This window comes from Phascolarctos cinereus, unplaced genomic scaffold (genome assembly GCF_003287225.1).
Source record: "Phascolarctos cinereus isolate Bilbo 61053 unplaced genomic scaffold, phaCin_HiC Scaffold_2;HRSCAF=192, whole genome shotgun sequence".
Taxonomy (NCBI): domain Eukaryota; kingdom Metazoa; phylum Chordata; class Mammalia; order Diprotodontia; family Phascolarctidae; genus Phascolarctos; species Phascolarctos cinereus.
In genome coordinates, this window is record NW_027555625.1 from 408,270,545 (window position 1) to 408,292,878 (window position 22,334).

Consider the following 22,334-nt stretch of genomic DNA (forward strand, 5'->3'; position numbering starts at 1 on the left):
TGGAGTCTCTTAGTTTTGTGAGAAAGGGATCATGCTATTGGAATTTTAAAATATGTGCATCACTGACTTTTCAGAGAACTATCACGTACAATAATATTAGCTGACATCTATATGGCCCCTTAGGGTTTACAAACCCCTTAAAAACATTATCTCATATGATACTCAAGAAAACCCTGTGAGGTACCTCTATTTTGCAAATGAGAGAACTGAGACTCAAGACCAGTTAAATACTTGCCCTCATACCTAGTCAATGTAGGCAGGCCAGCTTTGAATCACTGCCTCTCCTGACTCCAGAGTCGAGACTGGTCCTTCTACACTGCAGCCACTCAAGACAGAGAAACCCCATTCTATTTTCGTGGCTAATGATCTCTTCTAATCCAGGCACACGCAATGCAAAGCCAGTCAAATACCCATTATTGCAAAGCCTCACGATTTCATACTAATGTGATTCAGTGAAAATTAGAATTGTTGAGGCTTTAAAAAGTTACTTATAAAATTTTTAACTACTGCCAAACTGTTGCCAAAGAGAGAGTCTGTGGTGTAAGACTTAAATGAAGAAATTATATTAGAGGCAGCGTGGCATAGTGAAAAGAACAGTGGATTTGAACTCAAAGGAACTGAATTCAGATCCTGGTTTTGTGACTTTGGACAAGACAAGACCTTGGTCAATTTTATGGACATCTGGTTCCTTATTTTTAGAATGAGATGGTTGGACTAAGTGAGACTTAAGGTCTCTTCCAGTTCTAATACAATGGAATAGAATTTAAACTCCTCGAGGGTAGATTTCATTTTTGTGACTTGCACACAGGATGTATTTAATAAATGTTCCCTACCTTGTTTAATCTATTAATAGTTCTATTGTGAGGATTTTAAAATTTCCTTTTGTTGGATTTAATTATGTGGGGCTTAGGGTTGTTCCTCCTGGAACATTTGGCTAACTGAAGCCTGTTTCCTATTAATATTAACCTTACCTGGCTATAACCTAACTCATGGAATGACAGTATTAAGGCAGACCTACACAACTTGGCAATAGGCAGGGGCCAAAATTAAAATAGGATAAACTTCTTCAGGCTGCAGATGGGTTTTTAGCAGCTCACTTTCCAAGGAAAGGTATAATTAATGATTAAACTATTTTGCAAATAAACCATATTTGAAAAAGGGAAATTTCAATTAATATCAATTAATTATACTTATTACTTAAGATTTTTATTGATCATGAACTCACATTAATGTTAAAAAAAATTACTTTGCCAGGGCAGCTAGATGGTGCAGTGGATAGAGCACGGGCCCTGGAGTCAAGAGGACCTGAGTTCAAATCCAGCCTCAGAAACTTGATACTAGCTGTTTGACCCTGGGCAAGTTACTTAACCCTGATTGCCTCACCAAAAAACAACAACAAAAATTATTTTGCTAAGTAGTTCAAGTTTTAATACATTTTCAGATTTTCTTACTGCTTACATTTAGTTAATGGGACGCATTACACTTCTTGTTAGCAATCAGTTCATTGTACTCCGGAATCATGTTTGAAATTGATTTCTTTAGAAATATGAAAATTAACCTTAGTAGCCGCCTCATTTTTTGAGTTTACTTTTTTTTTTAAGTTAGGCAATAGGGTTAAGTGACTCGCCCAGGGTCACACAGCTGGTAAGCATTATGTGTCTGAGGCCAGATTTGAACTCAGGTCCTCCTGAATCCAGGGCCAGTGCTCTATGCACTGTGCTACCTAGCTGCCCCTTAAGTTTACTTTCTTGAGAGCTGTTGCTCCACACTGAGATTTTTCAACAATTTAAACGCTTTAATTTGTTTTTCATTGGTGTCCAATTCGCTCAAGTCAGGATGTTTTGATTCTAAATGGCACCGAAGATTGTATTCCTTCAGAATGGCTATTACTTCTCAGCCAACAAGGCACAAGATTTTGTCTCTCATCTAAGTAAACAAGTATCTATCTGTCCACTCTGCATTAAACACTCCATGTTCTGAGTCGATCTTCTGTTTCTTTTTATCATCCATTTTACAAAGTTACCCCAAAAACTTTAATGTTAGAATCAAAATATCTCCACAGCAACTGCTCAAATACAAAGAAATACTGAACTTTTGACCTTGGCAAGCACACCAGACCCTCATGGAATTTGGAAAGTGGCAGCGCAGTGAGGGATGGGAAGAAGCCCTCATGTAGTCACTGCTCATCACAGAGCAGGGCTAGTACAAAGCACTCTTTACATCTTTACTTTCTTTTATATCCTCTAATTTTTTTGCGGGCTGCTCGAAATCCTTTGGGCTGTATGTCATGCAGGCCTGTATTAAGGGAAGACTTTTAACTTTCCCAAGATAAGAAACCAAAAGACAGGAATAAGGGCAGACAGCATGTACAAAATCTTTAAAATCATCCAAGGGATTTTATTGGTAGAAAGACTTCCAACACTGGCCTTTTGGTTATCTTTGTGACATGTAAATCTCCCTATCTTCATTAGTCCAATGTGGAATTCTTTAAAATGTGGTTTTCTAAGTGTAGAATTTTGCAAACTTAGTGTTTAAATCTATAACTTAGGTTATTAATTTGTTCTTAGTTTGTTCAACCTTAATGACATTGAAGGAAACACAGGATTGTGATTCTGACTTTTTTAACTTTGATAGCCTAAAAGAATATACAAGATTGAAATACATAAAATAATTTCTCTATTTCTGATGTAATTTTTCCTATAAAGGCAACTTTAGAAACTCCAGAGGCAGTTCAGCATTATTTTTCCATTTCCTAAACCTGTGCTTAAGCATAACAAAACCTAGATTTTTACCTCTATAATTTCTGCATTGTGATGGATTTGGCAGCAGTAACCTATCACATAATCCCAAAGGGAAAATATTCTTCTCATATATAAGTAAAGAATGAAGAAATGGTATGGTGTAACAGCCACTGGATTTTGAATCAAAAGACTAGGGTTCAAAATCTAGCAAACATTAAATTGCTTTATAAATGTGAGTTTTTATTATTTAAAATAAACTTTTTATTGATATATTTTGCTTTTACATCACCAAATTTCCCCCCAGTTTCACTCTCCCTTCATTTTTAAAATTTTTTTTATTTTTTAAATTTCATTAATTTATTTTGATTTATCAATAATCACTTCCAAATGCTCTTGAGTTGAAAGTTTTTCTCCCGCTTCCTCCCACCTACCCTCCCCAAGACGGCGCACAATCTGATATAGGCTTTACATTTGCATTCCTATTAAACATATTTTCACATTGTGAAGTTGTAGATAAAAATTAAAACTAATAGGAGGAACCATCAGAAAGATGAAACAAAACTCAACAGAAGTTAAAAATAAGTGATAGCGATTTGACTTCCATAGTTCTTTCTTTGGATGTGGACAGCATTTTACATCCTGAGGCCTCTGGAGATGTCTTAGATCCTTGCAATGCTGAGAAGGGTTCAGTTTAACAATATTAGTCATCACACAACGTGGCTGTTATTGTGTACAAAGTCCTCTTGGTTCTGCTCACTTCACTCAGCATCAGACCATACAAGTCTTTCCAGGTTTTTCTGAGGTCAGCCTGTTCATCATTTCTTATAGCACAGTAGTATTCCATTACATTCACATGCCACAGCTTATTCAGCCATTCCCCAACTGATGGGCATCCTCTCAATTTCCAATTCTTTGCCACCACAAAAAGAGCTGCTAGGAATATTTTTGTACATGTGGGTCCTTTTCCCATTTGTATGATCTCTTTGGGATACAGCCCTAGAAACAGAACATTTTAAAAATTAAAAGGTGATATGTATATTCCAGTTTTGCAGCCGGTATTACCAAATTTCAGTGATCATCTTCTAGTCCAATCCCTTTCACTTTATCTAAGTGCATCCCTCTGCTTTTCTCTTGAAGATTCCCTTGGAAAGAAGTGCCAATTGAGTTTTTGGACAAAGAGAAGATGAAGTACTTTCGTTCTATATTTTACTAATAAAATAGACTCACTATCCAGAGTATTTCCTTATAGGAACCATGGTAGGAGTGGGGCATATAGTAGTAATACCATTCTGGAGTAAGGGTAGATAGAGTAAGGGTAGATCACAGTGTTTTGCCAGTTTTGGGATTGAAAAGCAGTAACATGGAGTCTTACCCTCTGACCTCCCCTCTTAGCTCTGGGTCTTGCCGCCTCTCTTTAGGTATAAACTGGGAAGGGGAGACTTTTGGCTTAGAGGGAGAAGTTGACTTATACTAAGAAGGAAAATTCCAGAGGCCACAAAGGAGGGGGAATTAATTTGCCCATTATGTCATTAGCTGTAATGGCTAGTACCTAGAAATGGGTAATACCAGGTTTGTAGTCAGGGGACCTGGGTTTGAAGTGTGGTTCTGCCACTGTCTGAGCTTCCCCAAGTCACTTATGCTTCTGGGCTTCTCATCTGTAAAATGAGGGCGTCAAACTAGATAACCTCTGAGGTCGCTAGGTAAACCAGACATCTGTAAATCTAATCTATCTGAGGTAAATCTTTATCTGAAATAAGCCCATTCAAATGCCGTCTCCTTCATGAAGCCTTCCTGGTCTATAACAATTCTTCCCTTAAGACATCACAAAACACTTACTATTTTCATTATAGACTATTGTGAGTCTATTTCACTTATAAAAAATAGAATAGTACTTTACTTTTTCTCTAAAACCCAATTAGCACCTGTTTACAGCTTTCCCAAGGGAATCTTCAAGAGAAAAACAAAGGGTTGCATTTGGATGAAGTGAAAGGGATTGGATTAGATGATCTCAGAAATTCTGTGATTCCAACAGCAATATTGTATGATGAACAACCTGGCTATTCTCAGCAATTCAATGATCTAAGAAACTAGACTAAACTGCAAAATTAGACTAGGAAACTTTCTTTGAAAACTTCTGATTTGTAGAATCTAGAGCTAAAAGAAACCAAACCTCTTGGTTCAAAAGGAGGAAACTGAGGTTAGGGGATCCAAAATTACTTGTACCAGGTCACCTAGATAGTAAGTAAAAAGAATGACTTGTGAATAGTCAATGTTGGAGGGATTGAGGAAACACAGACTGGTATATTGTAGTTATTTGTGTCTGTGTGGTGCGCCCCCCCCCAAACTGTGAGCTGTGAGCTCCATGGGGACGGGACTCTCTTAGTTTAACCTTTACCTTAGTTTAATCTTACCTAGCATTGTGCTATGCACTTAAATGTTTAATCATTCTAAGCCTACATAAATTCGAGACTGCTTTGTCAGATGGCTGCCTATGTAACACAGCAATTCACTTCACCTCATTTTCTTAAGAGGGGGGTAATGCTACTGTACAGTGCCTGATAGAAAGTCTTAGCTGGTTGATCAATACCTACCTTACTGGGAAAATAGAATTTTAAAGCCTTTAGGGAGGCAAACGTTTCATAATAAATATTCATTGAGTGAGTGTGTATAAAACTTGTCTTTCTAGACTCACTTTAGGACAGGAAAATCTAATTATGCCTCTTAATATCCATCCCACCACAGGGACAAGATATAGTCAGGTACTCAACATTATATTTGTTGAACAAAATCAAGAGACAGAGTGGGTGGAAGGTAGAGGAATTGGCTCAGGTAAATGAAGGTGCCCCAGGGTTAAAGGTGGGGTACTAACTACACCGCCTATTTACATACAAAGTTATGGGCCAGATCTTTCCACTCAGCTGTCTTGGACCAGCTAACCTAACTCTACACAAGGACTCTTCTAGACTCCCCTCAGGAGAGTAAGGACGGAGAAGCTTTTTTTTTTAAACCTCAGCCAGACCTAAGTAGGTGGTGACAGGGGTTCCCAGACTCTTGGGTTGTCAAGTTTTCCCCAATGACTAGGGCACACTGCTTGGCTCCAAAGGAAGAGGCCAAATACATGTCTATGGACTCCTGTCCTTAATGCATGAGTCTTTGCAGAGGCTGGACCCATTTTCCACCACCATAAAGCCCAGAGGAACTGTGTCCTCACTTCCAGGCAGTAAATAAGCATTTATTACCCTTACTAGGAGGCACAGTGGACAGGTTACTGGGTTTGAAATCAGGAAGAAACATGTTCCTGGGTTCAAATCTGGCCTAATACACTTACTAGCTGTGTGACCCTGGGCAAGTCACTTAACGCTGTTGGCCTCAATTTCCTCATCTGCAAAATAAGCTGAAGAAGGAAATGGCAAACCACTCCAGAATCTTTGCCACGAAAACGCCAGGTGAGACACTTAGAATCGCTTACGACTCCAATAACAATGTGCTAGGCACCATCAGGCAGCGAGGTAAACGTTGGCGACACAAAGGACTAAAAAGACAGTTCCTACTCTCAAGGAGCTCCCAGTCTAATAAGGGAGAGAATACCAATACAATGAGGTACAAACATAGGGACCAGTGTAACCGAGTAAAGGGATTGGCATTAAGAGAGATCAGGTAAAAAAAAAATTTTAAATAAAAGAGAGATCAGGAAAGGCTTCCCGTAGAAGGTGGGGGATTTTAGCTGGGACTTGAAGGAAGTTAGGAAAGCCAGGAGGTAGATGAGGTCAACTAGAAAAAATGTCCGAAATCGGGATGCCAACGGCAGTGTCCTTGGGTGCACTCTATCTCCGTGGGTCCTCCTACCTGAAGGGGGAAGGGGACGTTGATGGAGAGCATCAGAGGATGGTGGACTACCTGCCCTTGCGCAGAGAGGAGGAACATTTGGAAGGCTGCGTGCCACCAGCACAAGCCCAAGGAGGAGGGGGTGTGTGTGTGTGTGTGTGTGTGTGTGTGTGTGTGTGTGTGTGGTGTGTGCGAGGGGGAGGGGGTTAGGGACGGAGGCACAAAGCGAACCGGACACAGCCTTTCCCGCCCCCCGCCCCCCCAGCCCCCTACCCTTCCCGCGCTGTCACACAGCGGCTCAGCTCTCAGCGGTACCTCCACGTGGCCTCCAGCAGAGCCTGCTCCCGGGGCCTCTTTAACTGGGCAGCGGAAGTAGCCGCTCCAGCGTCTCCCGCCAGCGCCCAATGGGCTGTTGCAAAGCGTCCTAAGGCCCCGTCACTTCCCGGCTAGGAAACCGGCAAGGCTTGAAGAGGAACGCCCGGGGGAGGGGGCGGGCGCCGAACCCACGCATCCCCAGCCCGGCCGTGGTCCCCTGCAGTCTCGGGGCCGGCACCAACATGCCCTTTGACTTCAGGAGGTGAGTGATGCGCAGACCTCCCTCTTCTCTCTTCCCTCTTCTCCCCCGCTGAGGCAGGACCACTGAAAGTGCCCCTGCCTCCCACGACCACGAGCATCTCATCGTCTGCATGTGCACACAAAGGTCAAAGTCCCTGGGCCTCCGAATAGCATCCTTCCTTTTCTCAGTGCGGGGAGATCGGGATCCTCGGGGCCTCTCCCCCAGCCTCCTCCCCCTTTCCCCATCCCCCTTCAGGTAGGACGACCCAAGGAGGCAGTGAATACACGAGACGCCTCCTCGCTTGCCCGTGGGGGAAGGGGGACTCTGATTCCCTGGCCTTCCTGGAGGTAGGCCGGTCCAGAGCATCTTTGAACTGGGCTCTTAGGGTGGGGAGGAAGGCGAAGCTCCGCTCGCCGTCTGCAAGAGGCAGGGGACGGGGTTTGCCATCCAAGTGCAGGCAGGCCCCTGTCTTTGTTGCTTCGGCCTAGCCTCTGAAGTCCGAGCCTAGGGCTGAAGGAGAGTTCTCACTGCTGCACAGGAAGAGAAAACAGCCGGGGATAGTTGTCATCTACATCTTCCTTAGCTTGGGGCGAATGTTGAGCCGAAGTTAGGAAAACGAGCGGGACTGAGGGAGTGAATGGACTCTAAGAAAAAAGATGTGTGGGCTGTTTGTTTGTTTGTTTGTAAGCTAAGCTTATGTTAAGTCTTTAATGTAAATTTTCCAAGATGGGGGGGGGGAGGGAGCTGGAGAAGAGAAGGAAATGGTAGGAAGGCTTTGCTTCTATTAATTGCAGTCTTTTGGGTGCTTATCAAAGAGCCCAGAGTTTGCTATTTGCTTTCTACTTCTGCTACAATGACTCCTTTGTGGTGTCAAATTGATTGAAGCAGACTAGTTTGCTTAACCTAACGGCTCTCTTGGAATCTTTTAAAAGAAAATATCCAGGGCCTTCCCTAGAGCAGTGCCAGGCCTGGAATCAGCCAGACGTGTGTTCTGGGCCACCCATTTAGTGTCCTTGCGAATCTTGTTTAAGTGACTATCAAGGGCAGACCTTGAAGGGCCACAGAAATGGCAAAAAAGTAGTACTTGAGAAAAGAAGAGAACCTTTGCTCTCCAGTGCTGTGCCCTGCGCATCAAGGACAGGATCCAGATGCCATTTGAGTCGACTCATGGATCCCTGTCCTGTGCAGGGTCTCTGCCTCTTAGAATTATGCTGCCTTTTTTGGGGGGGGGGCAGGAATCAAAGGGCTTGCATAGGAAAGATATATTGGTCATACTTTAACATGCATTTATATGGCACTTTAAAGTTTCCCAAGCACCTGACATATGTTCTTTGTTCCTCATGACCCCATGACATAAGGTGCAGGTGGTATAGGCCCCATTTTACAAATGGGGGGAAACTGAAACTCAGAGAGGTTAAGTGAGGAACTGAGAGGTTGTAGCTCTAAAGCTGGAAGGCCTTAGTCTAATTCAGTTCTCTTCTTTTTCAGATAAGGAGACTGAGGCCCAGAGAGGTCAAATGACTTCTCTAAGGTCACTCAGGTAGTAATTGTCAGAGGTGGGCTTTGCACCCAGACTCCTGAACCAGTATTCTTCCCACTGTACAATGCTACCTCCACAGGTCACACAGCTGGTCAGTGTCAAGCAGCAATATTAGGAACCCAGATCTTCAGGACTCTGAGGCCAGTGTTCTCCCCATTATACTGCACTGGTTTTTGCTATCATAGGAATTAGACCTGGAAGGGACTTAGATTTCATCTAAACTAGCTCACTATCTTAAGGAAGAGGAAACTGAGAGGCATAGAGGAAAACTGTCTGAGGGTTACATAAATGGAGAAAGTGGGATTGGAGCCTAGCCCTTTGACTCCAGATTCAAGGCTTTTCGCTTTTCTTCTATACCATGGCTGCATCTCATTACGCTATTATTGAGGAAACCTAGGTAACTAGGGAGCCAATGCTGGGCTTGAATCTCTTTGTGATAAGACTATTGCTAACACTATATATCCATTTAATCCTCTTTTAGGAATCTGCTGTTTTAATGCAGCTTACCTTTGTGCAGTATGTAGAAGGCGCTGCAAGAAGTCACTTCAAAGCAGGTCTGAGTGTAGGTACTTTTCAAGAATATAGTAGTCTAGGGGTAGTACAATAATGAGCATTTATATAGCACTTGGAAGTATGCAAAGTACTTTACAAATATTTTATTTTCAACAGCTCTGGGAGGTAGATGCTATTATTATTCCCACTTTGCAGATGAGGAAACTGAGGCAGACAGAGGTTAAGTGACTTTTTCCCAGGGTTACACAGCTACCAGTCTACCTGACTCCAGGTCCGGTGCTCTATCTACTAGGCCACCAAGAAGAGTGAGAAGACCTGCCTTTGCCAGTAGCCAGCTGTGACTTTGGCAAATTGTTTCATTACTCAGGGTCTAAATTCCACATCTGTGAAATGGGGATGGTAGCATTTTTCCAGCCCATTTCGTTCCTTATCAGTCAAAAGAGAGCCTGTGAGAAAGCTCAAGTATTGTGTCAATATAAGGTAGAATTCATAAGATGTCAGAGCCAGAGAACCTTAGCAATCAGAGGCAACATAATGCAGTAGAACATTTTCTATTATGACCTCTATAATAGGATTTGACATTCTGTGATTCTTAAATTGTTTTTAAAAGAATTTGCAAAAATAATTTTGGGTAAATGTGTATATTATGCAGCTAGATACAAACTGTTCATAAATGTAATGTAACTATACACTGTATCATAACATTGCTTCACTGTGGGGAAAACGGAGGAAGGTGTCATGGAATTTCAGAGCTAGAAAGAGACCTTAGAGATTCTGTTTAGCAGACATTTATCTCTTCTCCAATTCATCTTTCCCACAAATACCAAAATGATATTTCTAAAGCATATGCCAAACCATGTCACTACCCTGGTCAGTAAGCTCCTTGTGGTTCCTTGTTACATCTAGGATCAAATACAAACATAGGGTATTTAAAGCCTTTCACAACCTGGCTCTTCTGACCTTATTATACATTATTTCCCTTCATGCACGCTAACATTTAGCTATACTATTTATTTATTTTACTGTTCCCAACATGTTATTACTCCATCGCCCAATTCCGTCTTCTGTGAAGTCTGTCCTCTGTACCTGCCATGCAGTCTTTTTTAACTTTCACCTCTTAGAATCCCAAGTGACTTCTAAAGTTCAGCTCAGAGGCTACCGTAAGGCAGCCTTTTCTGAATCCCCTCCAGCTGCTAGTGCCTCTACTGTAAAACCAACATTTTTTTTGTATATATGTATGTGCTTCTCAATAGAATACAAGGGCCTTCTAAATTTGTTTTATTTTTCAATTAACAAGCATTCATTTCCTTTCCTCTTACCCCTACCATTAGGGTGAAAAAAACACAAAATCTTTGTAACAAATATGTTAGTCAAGCAAAACAGATTTTCGCGTTATGTCCAAAAATGCATATCTCCTTCTGCATCTTGAATCCAAAATCTTACTGTCAGAAATTGAGTAGTGAAGTGTTATCAGTCCTCTAGAATCATGGTTGCAGAATGTAAACTTCTTGAGGGAAAAATTGTTTCATTTTCCTTTGTGTGCTAAGAGCCCACTGCATAGTAAGTACTTTCCCAACCCCTCATCATTCCAGTGCCTTCCCTCTCTTATTTCCTATTTATCCTGTACATAGCTTATTTGTATAATTGTTTGCTGATTGTAATACAATCCCATTTGATTGTAAACTCTTTGAAGGCAGGAACTGTCTTTTGCCTCTTTTTCTATCCTTAGCACTTAGCCTGGCACATAGTAGGCACTTAATAAATGCTTATTGGCTGACCAATTGCTTAATAAATAACTATCGATTATTATTAAGTACTTCATGTGCACAGCACTGGGGGGGAGTATCTATTTTTGAGACACTTGTGGTTCAGAGATGGGTACACAGATAGCTGTAGTATAACTTACATGATAATTAAGTCCATAAGAGAGGTTTAACAGATCTAAGCCATACCCTTTATTTTACAAATGAAGAAACTGAGGCCCAGACAAGTTAAGTAATTTACCATGAAGAACTGTGTTGTCTTCATCTGAAACACCAGCTCTCAGATTCCCCCTCCGTGATCATTTCTACTTCATTGGTCAAGATTCATTTTTAGGCCCATGCTCAGCAGTTCATTTCAATTTGACAAACACATGTTAACCAACAAATGAGTCAGTCAGTGCTAGGTGATGGGTATACACAAACGAAAATGACAACTGCCCCTGTCCTCTAGGAGTTTACATTTATCCTCTGGGTTGGAGAACAACAATAAATCAATATGAAACATATACAAAATCACCTTTTGTTTGGGTCGGAGGGGAAAGGAGTAGGAGCATTTGGCTCAGGGACATGTTCTTGGTTTCTGTGAATTCAACTGGTTTGTTTTTTGTTTTGCATGAGGTAGTCTGGGTTAAGTGACTCGCCCAGGGTCACACAGCTAGTAAGTGTCAAGTGTCTGAGGTCGGATTTGAACTCAGATCCTCCTGATTCCAGTTCTGGTGCTCTATCCACTGTGCCCCCAACTGCCCCAATTCAACTAGTTTTTATAGTTTGATGCATTTGCTCCAAACCTGCATGCTCATGGCTGAATTTTACCTCACAGTTTTGTCCTATGTAGCATACTTTCTGTATACATTTCCCAACTCAGACCCCACAGACATTTCAGGCTAAAGTAGAAGCATCAGGTAGATGGCACAGCATGAGTCAGGTTGAGTCTGCTCTGGAAGCTGCTCAGTGTGAAGAGGTAAAAGGCGTGGAGGTGAAGGGCAGTGGTTTGTGAAATGACAATAACTTACAATGAAGTGTCTTTGGTTCTTCAGTGATTAAATCCCCTTGGGTTGGGTCCAGATTGCATTGTACAGTGAAGTGTTGAGGGGGACTTGTGTGTGTTCCTATTTGGCAGCTGGTATGATGCCAAGTCCCAGAAAGCCTTCTGCCAAAGGCAAGGTTCTGTCCCTGCATTGTTAGATTTTGTTAGAAGCTCCAGGAGCAGGGACCCTGTCCTAACTAAAAGTTTATATCCCTTAGGAGCTCAGCATAGTGCTTTTCACACTGTAGGGACTTAAAAAATATTTGTTGAATTACACAGATGATGTCAAAGCAGAAATGTGTCAATATGAGTTAGCACAAATGACTTCTCTTTCCCCATCCCCTCTTGCTTCTCTGTAAAATAAGGGGTTCAGTTGAAATCTTCAAAGTCCCTTTCAGTTCTGATATTCTGCTTCTGTAAACAAGCTTTAGAGTAGATTTCCAGAGTCTGTTTCAGTGTTATGCTTGAGATCTTTTCTCCAGAGTCGTGGTATCAGAGTCAAAAAGAAATGGATCTTTACTGGTCATGTAATAACTTAAGAAACTATAAATTAATATCATCTATGTTGGATTTTATTTATTTTGTTAAACATTTCCCAATCACATTTTAATCTGGTTAGGGTAAAGTAGCTGGTTGAAAGTTTGATACATGTGCTGTAGAGCCCCTATATTAGAGAAACCTCAAGTATTAGCAGTAGCTACTATATTTAGGAACTGAGAGAAGTTTGGGGAGGGCTTAGGACTTTATTCCCTCCTCAGAACATGGAAGCTACAATCCAAGCCAGAAATGACCCAGAGAATCACAGACTATCCCATCTAGGAGTGACCTTAGAGACCCTCTAGTCCAATGTTGTCATTCTGCAGAAGAGGATGAAGTGATCTTCCTCACTCTCTCCCGTAGCCATCTACTTAGATTTAATAATTTAATTGGGTATTATGAGTACAAAAGGGCATTTTTTATTTTTCTCAACATTTCATAAACCTTTGTGGATTGAATGAATAAAGGAGATTCAGTGTCCATTTTTGTAGCTTTCCAAGAAGCCCCATTTTGTCTGTCATGCCTTAATGTATTTTCCCTAGTCTTAGACTTAGAAGAACTCTGAAGGCTAATTTTTATATCTTGAGGCCAGATTTTTTTCTCCTGGGATGTATTTCCTATGAGGCATTTCCTAATTAGGTAATAAGTATTACCTATTAGGTACGATTCAGTATGCTGAGTTATACTTTAGAGGTACCTTTTTTTACTATTAGTGGTGAGTCATTAAAAATGCTTGGTTTGTTGTTATTGTTTTTTTCCGTTTTACTTTTTTTTCTGTTAACAGTACTCTGGGCCAACAGCTCTTTGGATCTTGAACATGTGGCCAGGAGAGAATTGGGGTAGGGGAGGAGGCTGTCTCATTCAATAAAAGATATGACTTTACTCAAGAGCTAGGGATATGGGCCCTAATAGACATTTCTAGCTCAATGCAGTTACGTATACTAACCTACCAAATTATGAATATGAACTGAGAATATCATTTTCATCAGACACATTTTTGCAAAGAGAAAACGAATTTGATTATAAATCAGCATGGCCCAGTTTTATGGGTTACAAGCCTCAAACCTCAACATAGAATGAAAAGAGGGGTATGGAAGGAAGAGGGAAGAAATGGATGTGTTGATCTGGCAGAAGATTGAATCATGCCCTGTCCTGGCAAAAAACCCAGGAAGAAGGTTTTCCAACCTTGTACACATTTAGAGGCTGATCTGGATATACTGGAAAGAACAGTGGATTTAAAATCTGGATATCCGGGTAGAAACCCTTGCTTTGCCACTCACTGTGGTATTCTGATCAAATCTACCTCTCTGAACCTGTTTTCTCATCTGTAAAATTATACTTGCAATACAACCTCAAAATGATGGAAGAAAAATGATTTGTATATCATGAAGTGCTATAGAAATATGAACTATTATTGTTCCCTAGATCCCTCCCACTGCTTCCAGTTTAGTCAGCTCATGTCTAATTAATTACCTTTCCCCTCATTAGCATCTCTCTGAAGGCTGCTCTTTACCTCTGATGAAGATTAGGTGCAAAAATAACATCTTCTACATTCACAGAATCATGCATTTTTAGAATTGTAAGGAATTAGAGCAGCCATCCAATCCAGTATATTCTGAAAAACAATCACTATTGTAACTTAGCTGATTAGAAGTCATCCATCCTTTGCTCAGATATCCCCATCGAAGGGCAGCTAGGTGGCTCAGTGGATAGAGCACCGGCCTTGAAATCAGGAGGACCTGAGTTCAAATGTGGCCTCAGACCAAACACTTGACACTTACTAGCTGTGTGACCCTGGGCAAGTCACTTAACCCCAATTGCCTAAAAAAAAAACCCCAGATATCCCCATCGAGGAGGAGGAACCTACCACCCCCTGAAGCAGCCCGTTCTACTTTTAGAGAGCTCACATTTTTTAAGAAGTTTTTCCCCCAATAATAGACTTTAATTTACCTCTTTGCAACTTTCATTTCCGTCTTATTAGATTCAGCCAAACATTCTAGCCTATCCTTTTGTATCTTAAATCTGTCATCCAGTATGTTAACTATCCCAGCTTTGTCATCTGCAGATCCGATGAGTGTGGTATCTCTACCTTTTGAGCTCAGTGTTAGATATGGTGGTCAGTTGGAGATCGTGACTTCTTTTTAAAAAAGAAACCAGTTTGGAATCCAAACAGTTTTGCCCCTTTCAGTCTACTCATATGGCCCCCTGAATTGTCCCCCTTTCTAAAATCTTCCCTGTAGTTCTGCTTGCAGCTAAAGGCAGTGGCATCATTTATTATACTTTGTTTTCCAAATAGCTTGAAAATAATAAATTGTCTGTCAATAATTATGACATGTGAATCCTTGCAACGTTGCTGTCTATCATTTCTGGTGGATGGGTTGCAATCAATATAGTCTTAGAATCCCACGTCTTCAGGGCTTACAGTGAACTGAGCAGTTTGGTTTTCTCTTGATGAATTACTTGGGTGACTGTGCCTGTATTTGCCCTGTGGCAAGTTGATTGTCAAATTAGTATTGTGACCCAGTTTCGTAGCCGTTGGCATACATTCCATATGGTTCCAGGCAGTGTGTTGCAGTGGAGGAAAAACACTAAACTGGGTATCCTCAAGACTTGAAGTGCTCGAGCCAGGGGGCTCAACCACTTACTAGCTGTAAGATGATTCACTTCAACCTTTCTGAATCTCTATTCCCATCAGTAAAATGGGAATTATCTTGCCTGACCTTATTTATCTTTGGTCATTCTTTGTTGCTGTTAAGATAAAAGACAAACTCTTCAGCCTACCATTTTTAAAAGTTTTTTTCTAACTAAATTTTTACCTTTTCAATGAACAGAAACTGATTTTTTTTATCCCTCCTACACACCCTAACCTCCACCATTAGAAAAGAAAGAAAGACAAAACCTCTGTAAGAAATATGCACAGCTAAGCAAAAGATATTCTCACATTGGCCATGTGCAAAAAATGGTTCATTCTGTACCCTGAGTTCATTACCTTTCTGTCAGGACGTAGCCTGCTTTATCATTGGCCCTTTGAAAATATGTTTGGCCGTTGTATTGATTAGCATTCTCAAGTTGTTCCAAATTGTTTATAGTTGTAGCGTTCTTGTTACTGTATGAAGTAGTTTCCTTGTACTACACACTTAACTTTGTATTAGTTCATAAAAATCCTTCTAGGTTTCACTTTTCCTCTCTACCTTTCCCTTTTTAAAAAATTTCTTATGGTACAGTAGTATTCCATTACATTAATATAGCATGATTTGTTTAGCCGTTCCTTTGTTATTGTGTACCCCTTAGTCTGTAGCTGTTTGTTACTTCAAAAAAAGCTCCTGTAAATATTTCTGCACCTGAAGGTCCCTTTTTTCTTTCTTTGATCTCTTTGGGACATAGGCCAAGTAGAGATATAACTAGGCCAAAGCAGACTGGCATTTAACCATGCCCCCCCCCAATAGCTCCAATTTACCTTTCTAGACATTTTATGTTACTACCTAATTTGTGATTCACAATTCAGCCAAACTGACCTCCTAGCTGCTCTCCATCTTGACCTTCCATTTCTAGTGTCTGTGCCTTTCTATAAGTGTTTTCCCTCAGGCTTAGATTGCACTCTCTCTTAGAGTTATATATTTCCTTAGGCTCTGGGAGGGTATGTGTACCTCTCATGTGAAGTCTGTACTTTCCTTTTAAATTATCATGTACTTATTTATCTGTGAACATGTACATGTTATTTATTTCTAATAGAATGTAAGCTTCCAGAGGGCAGGTACTTTCTTTGAATCTCTAAGCCTCTACCTACCTCAGCTTTAATAAATCTTTGTTGAGTTGAATTATCTCATTGACTTGTGGTGAGGAATAAAGGATTTCATAGTATGACAGATTTTGAACGGGAAGGGACCTCTGAAGCATCTACTCCAAGCCCATCATTTGTAAGTGAGGAAACTTAGGTCTGTAAAAGTTAACTGACTTGCTCAGGGTCTCAGACGTAGGATTTTAATCAGGTCCTTTGACTCCAGAGATAACATTTTTTTCCATCTGCTCAACAGTATTTTGTGAACTCCCAAGAGTTACAAAAATATAAACACCACCTCAATAATACTTGCTTTCCTGTTTCCAGATGCTGAGGGAGAACTCTCCCTGGCTCATACATCTGTGATTACCAGGAGGTGAGGTGGAGCCTCAGAGAACTGTAGCAGACAAATGAAAAGTTTCTGTAAGTGAAGGGAGTCTGTAGCTGGTTTCACAGGCCTGAATCTTCTGGGTATGTTAGAAGTGGTTATCATGGGATCTCCATTGTATTATTGATCATGCAGGCCATAAAGTCTCCAAGAGACTTTCCTACTATGGTATCCCCACCAGAAGAAATCCCCAGGGCTCTCAGAATTGATCATATCTAAGACTCTTGTGGATATACACAGTTTTGCTGCAGTATATAGGTAGTATAGGTTCAAGGGACTGTAAGAATCACTATTTTACCAAATCGTTGCAAAGCTTTCCTCATGCTTGGCTGAGGTATAGCGTGTCTGTGATCTGTGATCAAAGTAGGGCTAGTCTAGAAGTATGGAGCCCTTCATCCTAGCCCATCACTAGGCATTATAATCTTAGGCAAGGCTCTTTACATTTATGAACCTGAATTTCCACATGTGAGTTGGAAGGGGTCTGACCTACCTCATGATGTGTTTGTGATGAAATGGAGATTGTAAATGAAACAGTGAAATTGAAAGACATTTTGGGAAGACAGGAACACTCATGAATTGTTAGTGGAGCTGTGAATTGGTCCAGCAATTCTGGAATACAGTATGCAATCATACAAATGAATTAGCCACACTAGCCGTATACTTGACCCAGAGATACCACTGCTTTGCTTGTATCCCAACGAGATCATCGGTAACAAGAAAGGCTCAATATATACCAAAATACAGCAGCACTTCTTATGCTGGCAAAGAACTGGAAACAAAGTAGGTGCCCGTCAATTAGGGAAAAGCCAAACAAATTGGGATAGGAGAATGCAATGGAATATTGCTATGCTATAAGAAATGAATATGATGAATGCAGGAAAGTATGAAAAGACTTAACATGAATTGATGTAAAGTGAAGAAAGCACAGGAAAGAAAATAATAGTGTACACAATTACTACCACTATGTAAATGCAAAGAACAGCCACCACAAAACAAATGAAAATGAATGGTTGTTGCGGGATCCCAAAAAAATACGCTTGGCCCCAAAGAAGAAATGTGAGAAGACTCCTCCTTCTCACTCTTCTGCAGAGGCTCAGGGATCCATGGGTTGGAACATTAGATATAGCCATACACAGGCAGATAGATAGGTTTTGTTAGATTTTGCTCCCTTCTTTCTCTTTTTCTTTTTCTAAAAAATTCTTTGTTATAAGGAATGGCCTTCTGGAAGGGAAAAGGGAGAAAAATACAGGGAGAATTTAGGTGATGTAAAAACAAAATATATTAATAAAAAAAATTTTAAATGAAATGGTCAATTTGGAAGGACTTTTTAGTGGTATGCCAAACTACTTGTACTAACACAAAGCTTTATGATAATAATATCTTATTTTATTATTTATTTATTTATTTATTATTATTTATTTATTATTATTTATTTATTAATAATAATAGTGTGGTATGTGGAAGGAAAGTACAGCCAGTGGAGTCATGTATGAAGTATAAGCGAAATCTAGGACTGTGAATTCTAATTCAGGATCAAACTGTGAACTAGTAGCATGTAAATTAGGAAAATACATTTTTATTGAAATCTCTTGCTTTTTATATCCCTTGTGTTTCCCAATGTATCCCTCGCCAACAAAGAATGAAAAATAAACAAATAAGGGCAGCGAGGTGGCACATTGGATACAACTCTGGCCTTTGAGTCAGGAGGACCTGAGTTCAAATCTGGCCTCAGATACTTGACGCTTACTAGCTGTGTGACCCAGGGCAAGTCACTTAACCCTGACTACTTTGGCAAAAAAAAAAAAGTTCAGCAAAACTAACCATCATATCAAAAGCAGTCTAACATCTAAGGTGTTCCATGTCTATAGTGGTCCATCTCAACAAAGAGGAAGTGGGAGGAAGTGCTGTCTCACACCTCTGCTTTGGTGCCAAGTGTGATTGTTAAAATCTCCTGGCATTCAGTTTCAATTGTGTTGCTTCCTTTTCATTTACGTTGTTGTATGGTGTGTCTACTTTTCTGCTTATTTTGCTTGGCTTCATCTCATATAAATTAATAAGAACAAGCTTTTAAAAGTTGGGTTGTAACAGGAATATGAAGCAAATTTTAAAAGTTGGATCATGAAAGGAAGACAGTTGGCCCCTTTACTGACTAAGAACCCTCCTTTCCATTCTACCTTTTAAATCCCAGACCAAGTCTGTCTCCTCTCTGGAGCATCCCATGATGAATCCAGCCTATATTTTCTCTGAAAGTCATCAAAATACAGGATCTCAGAATCTCAATGTTGGAATGGACCCAAAAGATCATCTAGTCCAACTGAACTTGAACAGGAATCCCCATCGACAGTGTTCCACTGAAATGGTCAACCAGCCTTCCCTTGAAGGCCACCAGTGATGGAAAACTCCTTACGTTTATTACCTGAACTTCTGCTTTGTTCTCTAGTTATCCTATGTCACTTAGTGTTGGCTCTCAACTAGGTGATAGTCTCCTTGAGGACACAGACTTCTGGACTTCTGTTTCTCTTTTTAATCTTATAGCACAATATGTACAATAAATGCTCAGTCAGTATGTGTGGATAGATTGCTAGAATTTCTTGTTAGTACGTGCCATTAACATAAAAAATTTATAATCTACTGGCCCGTAAAATGTTCTCTCTTGGTATAATGGAAAGAGCACTAGATCTGGACTGGGTTTGAATGTGGTCTCAGTCATTCATTACCTGTGTGACTCTGAATAAGTCACTGTTCCTATCTAGGCTTCCTCTGTAAAAGAGAGAATTGACCTAAGTTCCCTCCAAGCTCTAAACCCTATGATGTTCCCTGCTTCAGTACACGTACCAATGCTGTAACAATCATTCTCTCTTCTGCTATTCTGATCATCATTAGTGCTTAGTATGATCAAATTAAGCCGTGGCGTCTGTCTCAGAAGGGATGTGATTCATCCCTTTCGGGAAGCCACTCTGATTATCCCTCCATGCTTCACAACACCCCTTTCATCCAGCAGTACCTCCAAGTATTCTCAGTCACTTTAGCCATGCCTGCCAGGGCTTACAGCATTTGTTTACCTGCTGAGCTGTATGGTAAAAAATGGAAAATAGCGTCATCTAAGTTGGTCTGGATGCTGGATAAGCATAGGGAGGCTTCATCAGGATGCCAGGTTGCTGGAGTGCCGTTACTTTCCTATTGCCTGACTTTTGCTTTCATGGAAGCATAGGTTTAAGTCTGACAGGACCCTACAGTTTGAGCTCAGTGCTCTCATCTTATAGAGAAGGATGTAAAGAAAAGAAGCGACCTGAGCACATGGGTAGTAAGACACAGAGCTCTCATGCAAACCTAGGTTCTTGAACTTTAGAGCCAGTGTTTTTTTCTACAGTACCTTTAGATTTTTTTTTTTTAGTAGCAGGAGTCAAGTTGAGGTGGGGAGAGCAGGTGGTCTCCGTTTATCATTGGAAAGTCTTTTGATGTTGCCAGATTTGTCTTTTTTTTAAAAAAAAAAGCTAGAACAAGAAAGTATGCAAGTAGCCTTGGAGAATGTGAAATGGTACTGGGGAAGCCTTAGCTATGGTGTTCTCAGAACACATTGAGGCAATATAAGGGGGAAAATGACAGTAGAATGTAAATACCTCCAACGGAACATCAGTTCCTTGGGGACAAGGACTATTTCTATCTTTCCAACCTTATTTTCTACTGTTCCCCAGTATTAACTGTTGGTTCTCTCACTCTTCACTTTTCCCCAAATCCACGTTGCTCATTTTAGTCTCTTTTTGCTTATGTTGTAATCCCCCACCTAGATTAGTTTTCTCTCCTCTGGACTTATCCAGATCTTGCCCATCCCTTAAAATCTGTTCATCTCTCCTTTTCCACTAAGACTTTTGTGAGTATGGTGGCCTAGAGCTCTTAGCTCTGAGCTTCTTGAGGACTGTCTCTTCATCTCCATAGTACCCGCTGTTCTTAGCACACAGTTGAATATATACATACTTAGTGAGTGTTAATTAGTATCTCTTGGAATTAATTAATCTTTGTGATAGCAGCTGCAGCTAGATAGCATGTTTGCCTCCTGCTCCCAGGGTATAACCCCAACCACTCTCCCACTTGTGGACAGATGTGAGGAATGTGCTTTCCTTTTGCATAGATCTTATCTTTGCTACTTACTACATGTGTGACCTTAGGCAAGTCGTTTCTCCAAATCTCTGGAACTTCACTTTCTCATCTGGAAAATGAGAGACTGAGACTGGATGAAATCTAAGTTCCTGCTTAGCCCTAAATCCTATAGGAGTATTAGGGAGAGGCCCCGAATGAGGGGAGGAGCCAACCCCTGGGCTAGAGGCGGACAATGAAGTAACTCTGAGGAACACAAACAGAACAGCCGCAGCTAACTCATTCTTCACCCTCATTCTTCAGACCACATGCAGCATTTTCACACAGTCTCAGTTCTTCTCCTTGCTCACGCTGTCGTAGCCACACAATAGCACGCACACATGACATGTTCAAAAGCCCCGTGTGGTGTGGATGCAGCCTGGGAGCCACATGCAGCCTCACGCCTCTGCAGGAAAACCGTAACGTTACTGGGGTCTGTGAGCTCCCCTCCTGTCCGGCCTGATTCACCACCGCTCACTCGCGCCTCAGATGATATTTGCGACTGGCTTCCATGGCAATGAGTTATGTCAGTGGCAAGGAGACAATGGTGAGTCTGAATGGAACAAACAGCCCTTATTGACAAACACTGGTCATCAGCAGGGGCCAGGAAAAGAAAGGACTAGAAAAAAGAACAAAACTTGAAGGAAGATAAGAAAAAAGAGATGGCTTCATGTAATGGAAAGGACAGTAGATGTGATGTCAGAAGCCTTGGCTTCAAATCCTGATTCCGCTATTTACCGCTTGTGTGACCTTGGGCAAGTCTCTTCCCTTCCCATGGCCTCAGTTTCTTCATCTCTTAAATGAGAGGGTGTTGGACAAGATGAGCTACAAGGTCCCTTTCCATCTTAATATCATGTGAAGTTATTACCCTAGGGTGTTTCTTACAACAAGTATTTTCAAGGTTGAGGTTAGTCTTTGATGTATGGAGACATTGCTTCCAGTGTTACAAGCGCCAGAACTATGTAGCACCTTTCCCTTAAGACCTTGAAACATTTTATCCTTACTAAGTGTTGCTTAACTTTCTCCTAGTCTGTCAACTGCCAAGTATATTTTATTCCAGACCATGATTCTCAACTCTAATCCTGACACACTTCATGAACTCTATGGGTACAGGACAAAATTCATTTCAGAGGATCACAGATTTAGAGCTGGAAGGAACCCACGTCATTTGGTCTAAATCTCTCATTTCACAGCAGAGGAAACTGAGACCCAAAGAGGTCAAGTGATTTGTCCAAGGTCAGTAAAGCTACAGTTGGAATCCTGAACCTCTGACCCTAAAGATAGCACTCTTCACATTACCAAGTTGCCTTAAAATTCGGTTAAGTATTTATTAAACATCTACTATGTACCAGGCACTATTTTTGGTACCAGGGATACAAAAACAAAAATGAAACCATCCCTGCCTTTAGGGAGCTTCCATACTACTAAATTATCAGGGCAAAATAATTCAAATTAATGAAATATATATATTCTTAACCTAGGGTTTGTATTTGCAAATACACACACGCACACACACACATACACGATCTATG

General features: G+C 40.8%; 1 protein-coding gene and 1 long non-coding RNA gene across 5 annotated transcripts in view; one reads left to right on the forward strand and one right to left on the reverse strand.

Annotated features, from left to right (window-relative positions):
- Positions 1-2,376: 2,376 nt before the first annotated feature.
- On the reverse strand, positions 2,377-6,968 carry LOC144455991 (uncharacterized). 2 transcript variants are annotated; one of them, XR_013484900.1, is made up of 2 exons: positions 6,882-6,968; positions 2,377-3,737 (listed from the first exon to the last, which is right to left on the reverse strand). It is a non-coding gene; the product is annotated as an uncharacterized LOC144455991 (long non-coding RNA). The 2 variants fall into 2 exon arrangements; XR_013484899.1 differs by having other exon boundaries at positions 6,840-6,926.
- A 49-nt stretch (positions 6,969-7,017) lies between these two features.
- Positions 7,018-22,334, forward strand: part of ERGIC1 (endoplasmic reticulum-golgi intermediate compartment 1) — a 152,995-nt gene continuing 137,678 nt past the window's right edge. For 2 of the 3 annotated variants that reach the window (XM_020969168.2, XM_078150553.1), the window contains exon 1: positions 7,021-7,143. In XM_020969168.2, the coding sequence (XP_020824827.1) occupies positions 7,124-7,143 (20 nt within the window). In that variant the 5' untranslated portion in view covers positions 7,021-7,123. Of the gene's footprint in view, positions 7,144-22,334 lie in introns of all 3 variants that reach the window. The other variant, XM_078150552.1, reaches the window with a different exon arrangement.